Source organism: Sparus aurata, chromosome 16, assembly GCF_900880675.1.
Source record: "Sparus aurata chromosome 16, fSpaAur1.1, whole genome shotgun sequence".
In the NCBI taxonomy this organism is placed as follows: Eukaryota; Metazoa; Chordata; class Actinopteri; order Spariformes; family Sparidae; genus Sparus; species Sparus aurata.
Window position 1 is genome coordinate 11,132,298 of NC_044202.1, and position 11,474 is coordinate 11,143,771.

Here is an 11,474-nt window from a genome sequence, read left to right on the forward strand (position 1 = left end):
CAAGGCCACTGGGTCACTGTGTACTGGATATAGATAGAGCCTTAAGGGTTTTGCTGCCCTGTGTGGCAGATCTGTCAGCCGAAGAAAGTGTGAGACTGGCAAAATGCCCAGGATGGCTCTGGAGCATGTCTACAACACGTCAGACTTGACCTCAACATCGGTTAGTAACCAGGGAACACACTGGCTCATTTCTCATGCCTTAACATCTGCCATTTTAATAATTGCAACAGCGGGAGCCTGCACAAGGTGCAAATCATGGTGTGATTAAAAAATCCCAGCCTGAGATATAAAGGGACTTATAAGTGAGGGCAAGCTAAAAATAAATCTCAATATCTATATCTAAAGAGCGTGGGGAAGTGAACTGAAACGTTTCTCAATCCAGTCTATTTAGAAAGATAAAGACGAAAGCGCCCCATTGCTCTCGGATTAGTATTCAATAGCATCACTGTGATTGTCACCTATTAATCCATGTTTTGCAATGCTTGAGGATGCCACCACTTTCAGCCTAATGAAGTATGGCCTTTTTCATTTCAAGCCAGTGAGGCATCGCTGCCAAATGCAAATCATTCACCCAACACAAAAGCGACCATATTGTTCTGCAGAGAGCTATTTAGCATGTTTCTGTGATATCACACAAACCCATTTTAACAATAAGGAGAGTGACAGACGTAGTCGAACAATGGCCAATTATGTCACCAGTCTGAACTGATATTCTGTATTGAACAAATCACAATGTTTGTTCACAATGACTTTTGGATAGAAAGCCCCAGCCTCACCTTTAGCTTACATACAGTTCAATTCAATTATCTTTTTTGACGCATTATCTCATTAATAACACACTTGATCTACCATTTGAGTCCCAACTGTAACTGCGACTTCACAGGTGATTCACATCACCTGTGACCAGACACACGTGATAAGTGTCTGGTCTTGGAGATGGTGTTGAGTCGCCCTGCCGTAGCAGTCAGTGTACCTGGTGTTAAACAGTGGTCGGGCATACACCGATTACATCACTTCCCTAACTGTTATTTAGCTTTTTAAAAATCAATGCTTTATATACGAAGGATGTCACAATCAAGGGCCAGCAGCAGAGTCGCAGCACAGAGTAGCAGAAGTGACATTTCACATATTTATAATGGATCCGCTGTCTACAAATGCCGAAAATGGCCCTTATTTTGGGCTGTAGATGCATTTTCGATCGACGGTGGCAGTAGGTACATAGCATTTTCTGTGACTAGCCTACTTCAGAATAAAGGTCTATTCACATTTCACCAGTAAAATGCTTTTAATGTGAAGCTGCAGCAGTGGAAAAGGCTCGGATAGTAAGTGTATATGTTCATACAAAGTCAGTATGCCAGTTATCACCGGTGTTGTCACAAGCTCATTATAGTCAGTGGGAAAATGTTGTTGCAGTGGCAAACCTAGTGCTTAGCCCTATTTGCACAAGACTAGTATTACCTGGGGTATCTAGTAGTTTGTAAAAATAGCAGTGGCCATCTGTGATATTAACCTGGTGCAAATCTGCCACTTCTGTACTTTGTCAAGTAAACAGGTAATCTGCCAATATTGTTTTCTGTTGGCTGATAACGGAAGAAGTAAGCAATTTGATTGTGGCCCCCAACATGTTGAATAGCAGTCAACAGGTCGGCGGTGAGGTCGGCTGTAGTGGCATTTAAAAGTGATGACAGTGAAGGTTAGCAGCAGCAAACGCTTGTCGCATTCAAGTGTAGCCACAAAGCGTCTGGCGCTTGATCAAAATGGGCTGCTTATGTGCATTTATGCTTTTAACATATGCAGAAAGTGGGCAAATCAACTCTAAGCTACATTAATACTGAGGCAGCTGAAGAACAGACGATTTGCTTCTGAAAGTAGATGTTACACGGTGCTTTGACAGAACATGGGGGGGATTAATGTCAGTAAATCTGAGTAAAATACAGACTTTGCTTATCCCGTGCAAATGCGACACATGAAACACAAACGTGAAGTTGCAATTTCCAAATCCCGCGAGGTCCCCCCGTGCGGATATGGCTTTATTGATACAACTGTATATCGTTAATGAGTTGAATGTGTTTTGTTCAAATACTATAATACCCTCCAACTGCTCATTCTTCACGCTCTGCCACAGGGAGAAAATCAATAACCAGCTCCCCTGAGTTGGCGTTCTTTAAAAACTTTCTCTGTCTTTAGCAAAGAACAGTTACGGCAGCATCCATCATCTTTTTTTCGGGACGAGATGATGGCGAAGGTCCGGTGATTTGCAGGCAGCAGAGCTACGCTGTGATGAATGGGCAAGAAGTCATCCATTGTGAAGTCAATCTTCAAAACGCCAGGGACATATGCCTGACTTCATTCACAGTCGCCATTACAGAGTGACTCAGGGCACTGGAATGAATTGCACCTCGGTAAAATTAGCCATTAGATGTGTGACAGAGCTGTATTGTTGAGGAGAATGTATATGGGTGCTGTGGGGGGAAGGTGAACCGGAAGGGCAGCAGGAAATAAGAATGAGGTCCTGGGGTCATGGGGGGCTGGAGGCAAACCAGAATCTTATCTAGGCCAGGTTATGACTCCTTACTACATAGTCATCTTACATAAAAATGTGATTCTGCCACCTGTTGGTTCAGTTGCTCATACCAACCACCACAGAAGAGGCAGTACATTTAACTCAGACTTTTGAAGTCCAAGCTGGTCAGGAAGCAGTTCTCGTCAGGTTAGACAGGGTTAGTGATACCAGTTAGTAATAAATAAACAGTAGTTTCTACAGATGTCACAGCTGTTGATGCACTGAGCAGCCATCTTGGATTTTGAGGTCAAGGCTGGCGAAGTGCGTGAAAGGGCCTGATGGTCTGAACTAGTCCCTTCTCTAAACCAATTATCTTTTGAGTTTTAGACTGTTTGTTGGATAAGTGTCTGAGCATTTTCCAAAATGTCCTTTTATGGACTACTTGGTAGTTTATTGATGTAGCCTTTACGTAAGTGTGTGTTTACTACATTGATTACATGTTTGTGTTGTGGGACAATGTAACAATGAGTGTGCTATGCTTTGGGGAATCTGATTCCCTGTCCCAACCCTAATTCACTTTGACAACACATTTGGTCTTACTCTTGTTCGTGGTATCCATTTTTCTGATTTATAACCCCTGTCATTACATTCTTTTTAGTCCAATATCGTCTTCACCGTTTCACAAAAAGATTTCAAAGACCGAATCCTTGTCATCCATCTTTACAGGGAGTGCATTTCTGCATATGCACATCTACAAACATAGCCAGGACAGAAGCGACATACTACATCGGCACCAGAGTCCCCAGCTGCATCTGAGTGCTTTCAGTCACTGTGGTGTTCAGCCATTCCCAGTTGAGAATATGAGTAACCGACTGCCCACAAACACTCCTTCAGGCCTGACAGCAGTCTGCCTCCTTCACTGTTCTTCCTGCACTGCTGCCAAAGTTTCTAGAAACACTAGAGCACATTAAATCCTCAAGGACACTGAATGGCCAGTGCAATGTGAAGTATCACGTTTGCCTTTTGGTTATTTTCGCTCACCAAAAGTTTGCACAAAGACAGAGCGAACGACGCTGACTTTGATGTTATTATTACACCACCTCTTTCAATCAGGTCGTGTTGCACAAAAAAAAAAAAAAAAAAAACGTATTCTCAGATGGCGCCATGCTCCGATGCATTTCTATTTAGGGGTCCTTGATTTAAAAAAGATCCGGGAGCATTTGGCAAAGTCTGGCCCGGAGAACAGCTATTGGCAGGAAAGATAGTGCTCCCGACCATTTAATAGGAGATGCACAGAAAATGGCAAAGTAGATGGCACCAGAAGAAGAAGGAAAAAAAAAAAAAAAAAACACAGCCCAGACACTGAGAGAGAGGGGGCAAGGGGAGGGATAGTCTACCAAATCAGCTCCTAATGAAAAGAAACAACACGTCCAGAATAGATAACGTGTTTTCCAAGAAGCCAAAATCAATTGGGCGAGGAACACAAACACACCACCAGGTCTCGGTCCAATCAAACTGGTTTCACTTGCCAGAAATCACGTGTAGTTTAAGTCAATGAAATCATGTTTGTCATTTTTCTGGATGCTGACACACAAATCACACAGGAATACAATTGGTCCAAGTCAGACACGGCCTCACAAACTACGACAAACCTGAAGATGAGTCAACTTTTGAAAGGACTGCTGCATCAAGATGGATATCGCCACACAGCAGGAGGGAAATAAGTACCATAAAGTTGATCTGTAAGCATTATGATGGAGATATACACGTAGATTTTTTTTCCCCCCCAGTTAGGTAAAGTAGATGCACAGAATAACAAATTTGTTATTCTGTGCAGCTTGACTGACAGTTTTCAGACCTTATGGGCTAAACGTAAAATTGCCAAAAGCGCCTCGTGGACTTGTTGACCGGCCACGCCCATGAAATCGATGGACAATTGAAAAGTTGTCAGGAGACAAACATGTTTATGGCAAAAGAAAATTACGTGGAGAGACGTCTCACCTGCGCAGCCATGAATGACAGATCCATACTGTTGCTGCGTTCGAGCCGACGCACTCAGTGAAAGATGCGACCGTGCGTAGTTTCTCTTAGTCCCCGACAGAGCATTTGCCTTTTTCTTCTTCTTTTTCTTTTTCTTCCTCTTCTTCTTTTGTCTATCTTATTCGGCGTCCGCGCGCTCTGCAAGTTGGCCGACTTCACATGGGGAGCATGTCGGAGATGGATAATTAAAATAAAAAAGGAGCGAGAGGCGGCGGAGGAGGAGGAAGAAGATGATGAGTAGGAGGAGGTGGTGGAGGAGATGAAGGGGTGTAACAGAGAGCGGGGATAGAGGCTGAGCAGACGGAGGGATGAAGTGATGTGGATGCGAGAGACGGCATGAGAGTGAGGGAGGTGGAGGAGGAGGAGGAGGAGGAGGCGGTGGAGCTGGACTGTCACATATAACGAAGGAGGTGCAAGTGTCTCTCTCTCTCTTCTCCCTCTCTCCTTCCTCTCTCTCTCTCTTTGCATTTCCTCAGTGCCTCTTTTGTTTTTCTTCTTATTTATCTGCCCCCCCCCTCTTTCTTCCACTTGTATCTTCTCCCTGCCATGTACCATATGTGGAGGTACATGTAATGTATATTTACATCGCTCTACTGAAATGTACTTTTTCAGCTGGACCTTTTTTTTCCAGATATAGTTTCTCAGTTCGTGCCTCTCCCATATTTTCCTTTACGCTCCAGTCACAAAGCATTTGTGTTTTTCCCCCTGAAAAACAAGAACCCATCTTGTTTCCTGCTGCATGTTATTGTCAGAGCCCGGCCGATGTATCGCTTGGCAGATATACTGCCCCATCACAGATAGGTCAGTATGGGTGTATGGGTAGGTTGTATGATGTGTAGCAATATGATCAAGATCGCAATACAGAAGTAGGTGCTTGGGGTCATTTTATAATGATCCGATTCCCAGTGTAGTTTACTGTTTCAATGAACTGAAGAGAAAATAGAAAAGCATTTTTGGATTTGGTCTCCATGACATACAAATTGTTTCAATTCATTTCATTCATTCTTTGTTTTGGATCAGGATATAGTCGCAATTTAAGAAATTCAAGTCGGCCCGTCTACAGATGCGCTGTAGCTACAGAACGCACCATCAAAATTGTTAGGTGTCGGTGCCAAACTGCAGGGTTATAATTAGGAAAAGATCTCTGTGGGTGTTTCGAGGAGTGTGCGAGACAGCTCGACCGTTCAGCCCCATGGTGCATGATTTGCCTTTTGACATCTGGATCTCATTGCGTCAGATACAGATGCTTTGGTTTAGAATTCAGAATTTCCTGCCCAGAGCGTCTTTATTTGAGAGCCAGGGAATGAGACTCATCAATCGGCTAAATTTCTCCACAATCACCTTCCCTAAACCTTAATTAAATAAGACATCATACAAAGGTATTTCACACGATTATCAATCTGGAGCACTGAGGGAGAGGAGCATTAGAAATAGTTAGACTCTGACTAAAAATCAGGAGTGTTGTTGGTATGATGTGAGAGCCAGGTCCACGCAGACACGGTTTTGGTGTGCAGAACGCGTCTGGCCCCCGCAGAGGCCCTGACAGCAACCTTTTAGGACGGGCCGACGCTGACTGAGAGCCAGAACTCATCAGCCAACATCAGAGCCTGACCTTAAATGATTCTCCAGTGGCCGAACAAAACCCATGCAGCCAGCAGAATCCTGTGGACAGATTCCCCCCAGACGAGCGGAGGCTTTTATTGCAGCATATTAATTCCCGTTATTAATACACGGAAGGGCATGTTCAACAATCAAATATGGGTGTCGTGTTTGGACCGATCCGATCTTTTGATCGGCTGTCAAACATGCTGTGTTTTCCAGAGTCTGGCCAGTCATGTCCACGAGTAAAGTGGATCTGTGGACGTCAAAGCTGTTAGCGTGTGCGCTTGAGTGTGGGCTCTCCACGGTCCTCCCGGTGCTTCATTGAAAACCCGTGACCTAAAACTAATGACACATTCTTGAATTAACCAGGCCCGCACAATAAAGGATGCCGCTATTATTCATCGGAGGGTCTCTTCAAAAAGCCAATTAACAAGCTCTACTTACAGCGTGAGGAGTGATTTCATTTAATGGTGACCTGGTCCTTCACTGTGAATACTAAAATTCATTCCTCAGTTGATTAACGCCGCTCTACACACAAAGCACTTTCACAGATCTCAGTGGGCTGGTGGTCAGACAGCCCGCGCTTTAATTGTCTTCGGGTCAAGTGCCGCAGATATATGTCGGCGATTTGTTCCCTTCTAAATTAGGTCTAAAATTATTAATTTCCCTCAAGCATCAGCATAAACAACTTTGTACGTTCAGAGTGAAACTCACGGGAACAGTTTTTTTGGTAACATGGGGAAAAAGCACTGATGTGTCCCAGCTCGCCCCTGATCCCATGTTGCGTTTTTGATAGTTTCCTCGTGGCCTCTTGCCACGGAAAGGGATGAAGCAGATCTCCTAGATCAGCAGTTATTACTCCACCATCCTGCTGTTCGCTTTATCTTTTTGCTGAGCAGGCACACATCACATCCAGTCCCGTCCTCCAGCGTGGAGGGTTTCACCTCGCCCCAGTTCACAGCTTCAATTCCAGTGTCCGAGAGCAAACCTTTCAGTTTCTTTATGAACTTCTGTGTGAGTTGCACACACGTTGTACCACAGCACCGACAGGTGCAGCCGTAACACTGCTACTCTTGCACAATCATTTCAATATGATAACAACAGCACATACACAGAATTGTTGCATTTCATTGTCATGGGCCATTTATGTCAACCCAGTAAATTACAGCATTGTAAGTTTCCGGTAACACAGATACGTCAAATCTTTGTAATTAAGGTGTATGTTGTGACTGTGGTTAATGTCAGGTTAGGTTTAGGAAAAATACCGGTTTTGTTGCCAGAAAACTAAACTAAAAATTCACACTCGTGGCCAGACGTTTGAAAAAGTTGGTCTTGGACAGTGCTCTGCTGGTCAGACCCATGATGGCTGTCCCCTTCTCCTCCAGATGAGAAGGTCGGCTAATACAGAAATCATCTGAACTCTGTCACTTTTAATATTGATACGATATGAAAGCCATTCAACATGCCCACGATTTGCAGAAACCTGGTGACTCAGCTATTGATGTTTATCCGACACTAATGTGTGATATTTCAAGCTTCTATGGCAGTTTTTTTTTTTTTTTAATTATTTTTTTAAATCAAAGTAAATTATTAAGATACACGGAAGTCACTGAAATGCAGTGCCTTGGAGTCACACTTCCACAGTTAACATGCTTACTTTTAAGCACTCAGCGAGCATAAATTAGCGCATAGTTTCACTGTCTCCCAACCTCGATCTCATTAAAATATTATTTCCCGTCGTTTAAAATCATGCATACAACTTCAATATACCTTTGCTCTTTTTTGCAGCTCTTCTCAGAGATTAAACACAGTCCAAAAGGGGAAATCGTTGGACATGTTTGTGTGTCCCACCAGTGAGAGCAGGGCAGCGTGCTTTATATCATGTTTTATGTGACTGTATCTGCATCGCGTACTGAAAACATCAAGTTGTGCAAAATTAAATTTGAGTTAATTGAACCTCTTGGAAAGCAGAGTTTGTGGTTCTTTTTATTGGAAGAACAGCAGGGGCCCCTCTGACTGAACTGTGCACGTCCCATGTTTGAAAACAAGATTTATTTTATGGCTGTCGAGGGAGCTGACCGATTTCCCACCGCCGGGGTTGCGTCGCGGAAGCTGCAGAGGAGAAGAGTGCACGTCTCAAAACTTAATTCATCACGTACGCCATACACAGAGAAAATGATGGGAAAAACATTTTGATAAGGTTCTCAGCTGAAAAACAGTGCTTTAATGTGACGCTTAGGTTTCAGCAGAGGGGGGAATTTAATGCCGGATTCTTCAGTAATGCTGTGTCACTTTGAGGACTGTCATATTTCTTAAAACCAGACGGTGGAAGACTTTGCCTCGAGTGACTCAGTGATCCGGTTAGCAAAGCAGCACATATCCATTTCCCCACTCAGGCCGTGATTTATTAGAGGCAGCATATCTTGGGATTGAGTTTCCTGACAAAATTAGCCGTAGAAATTAGACTGATTAATGATCCAATACTGGTGTAATGCATGGCGGAGTTACAGTGATGGGTTTTTAATCATTACCTACAGTAAATACTGATTATCGAGCCCAACTTGGACTCTCTAAGAGCAATATCAGGTGGTCCAAATGAAATGTAACAGCTAAACTTCCTTTGTTCCTTTTCTGCAGAAGTAGTAGAGTATTTTACAGGTTTTGACTTTTCATTTTTTCACTGAAATAATGATATATTATTCTTTCAGACTTTTGATTTGAAATATTCTATATATTTTAATACTCCATTGTGGTAAACAGGTGATACCAGTCTGTCAGCTTTCACATGGCAACTTAGGGACATGAATGACCTGAGTTTTTAGGTCTCACCAATCAAATTTTAGGATACGAGACTCAACCCAGTGTTTTGATGTATGAATATTTTGACATATATTGAGGCAGCAGCTTTCCCCTATGATCGCCGTTATGCTCTATGATTTAAATGGATCAAGTTTCTTTGTATGTCAATGTCAAAATGACCATCTTTATGATTAGTTGTAGTAGTAACAGAAGTATTAGTTGTGTTTGGTTATTTTGGGTACTTCGGGTACTTTGTCTTGTTGATCTTTACCCCTTTTATTCTTTTTGTCCTCACTATGAAGATCTGGTATATATGGGAAAAATCTATAAATATGAACACAATTTTTAAATTTAAAGCAAAGATCTTGAATCCTTAGAATAAAGTATTAATAAAGGAATTAAGTTTAATAATTTGCCATCCTGCTAACTAAAACCCATGTTTCATTGCCTAGGAAGAGCCACATGCGGTAATTCGTCTGCGATTATAGCCGTCTACTGGTATGTTAAGGTAACGATGATCTGCTAGACAGTGAGGTTATGTGAAGTTAAATACCACAGTCTCTACAATGCACCTAAAAAGTAGACTGTGGACGCGTTTCGATCACCATCTGAAATCACCAGCTTGCCCACCCAAATGCAGCGCATTGACCAACAAAAACAAGGTCTCGACAGCCACGCTAGATGCTCCATCACCTCGGCTGCTCTTTAAATGCCAGAAAATTGCAGCTTAACATCCAGTTCGGTCTGATTGTGTATCTCTGTGGCTCCTTAACTCGGCAACAAACCCCAGTCTCTTTCATTTTGTTATGGACATGCCACTGGGCATTCACTGGCCCCGATTCACAGCAGCATAATTTCTGTAAAAATAGATTATTAACAAGCATCAAACTGTGTCTTGTCATGTTAAAATATTCCAGGTTGATGGTAATGAGTTGGAATAATGTCATGCCACCTACCAGGCTGGCCTGCTCAACATTTATGAATGCCTGTGGTGTGACTGATGTGGTCTGTCACCGAGGCCTACCCTGCCCGAGAATGTGCATGTTTGTATTTGTGTGATTTTATGTATTTATGTATACTCTGTGTCTGTCTTTGATTAATCCTAAATATCCTTAATGTTGTGTGTGTGTGTGTGTGTGTGTGGGGGGGGGGGGGGGGGTGTGTGTGTGTTAGGGTTGGGGGGGGGGGGGGTGGGGGTGGGGGAGTTTTGTTGTAATTTTTGCCGCTGACAGCTGTGTGTCAGAACCTATGAATAGCATTACTGGCGTGGAAAATAAAATAAAAAATCTGTGCGTAATCAATCAAAAAGCAATGTGTTAAGCATCAAATGGGGGGATTTTTGAGCCAAAACCACAAGGGAAACGGTATATAATGAGAACAACCCCCACATGCCTCCCACACACACACACACACACCGGTTTATTATTTGTCAAAGCAAGATGTGAGTACATTCGCGCTCCTCCTCCTCCCACTCCCCTGCACACAAACACAACATGCCACTCTCACACTTTTCCATGTGCTGTATAAGCTCTTTTCTCGGCGCCGTGCACTCACCGTACAGTATGTCTTAGTTCTCAACTGATGCATAGCCAACAAGGCAGGTGATTCATAATTAATGCTCAGCTGTATATATTGAAATTCATCATGTGTGTTTGACCACGGGAGACCACGCCGAGAATGCAGTCGCAACGCTGCTCTACACACCGTGTTTTCTCGCACATGAGCCGCCCCGCGAGTTTCGTATTCTAGACGTTCAGTCAACTTTCAGTCTCTCCCCTCTTCGAAACTGATAGCTTCATATTTGCACCTCACGCACCGGAGTCATCTATCATCACCGTGCCTTTTTATTTAGTTTCCACTCGGCCAAGTCGCTTTGGGTTTTTTCATCAGCCAACAATACGGATGGAGAGGCCCGCCGTGATAAGCCTCCCTCTGCATCTGCGCGCCACATCTGCTCCGGCTAAATGAATGCATTTCGCCCATATCGCTGTGCAGAATTGCCTCCCTAGCTTTAGTTCCTCCGACAGTGACTTCTATTGACCGGTCAGATGCAATAAAGCTCGCGCCTCCGGATGTACAGTATGTGCTTCTGCTCTGGATAAAAATGCACGACAACGTTTCACCATGCCCACAGGTGAGAGAGAGGTGTGTATGTATGTTAGCGTCATGCATACACTCTGAATGTGGCCCTAAGCCAGAGCATATATTTCTACAGCGTTGTGTGTCATTGGGTTGCTATTGTTAACCAAAGCTAGTGTGGGCATTCGTTATGGGATTACAGCCTCTTTTGAAATATCCAGATCACTTGAATTTTTGTTTGTAGAGAAGAACTTGTGAACATTTATGCCTCGCTTTCAGGCCACAGTGTCTTTTTGATATGAACTGAGGGGCTTTTCTATTTATATTTTGGCACTCATACGGGATTGTTATAAGAAAGGTCTAGCTAATTTTATGTGTATAATAATACAAGATGGAATAAATGATGTATAAACATTGAAATAAAGTTTTAGACTATAGATTTCAAGTAGGC

General features: G+C 43.1%; 1 protein-coding gene across 1 annotated transcript in view; it reads right to left on the minus strand.

The window, feature by feature from the left end:
• The window catches only part of LOC115566401 (uncharacterized protein C14orf132), a 33,874-nt gene extending 28,886 nt beyond the window's left edge, over window positions 1-4,988 (minus strand). The window contains exon 1 of the mRNA XM_030392245.1: window positions 4,505-4,988. Within this exon, the coding sequence (XP_030248105.1) occupies window positions 4,505-4,531 (27 nt within the window). The 5' untranslated portion in view covers window positions 4,532-4,988. The remainder of the gene's footprint in view (window positions 1-4,504) is intronic.
• Between the last annotated feature and the right edge of the window lie 6,486 nt (window positions 4,989-11,474).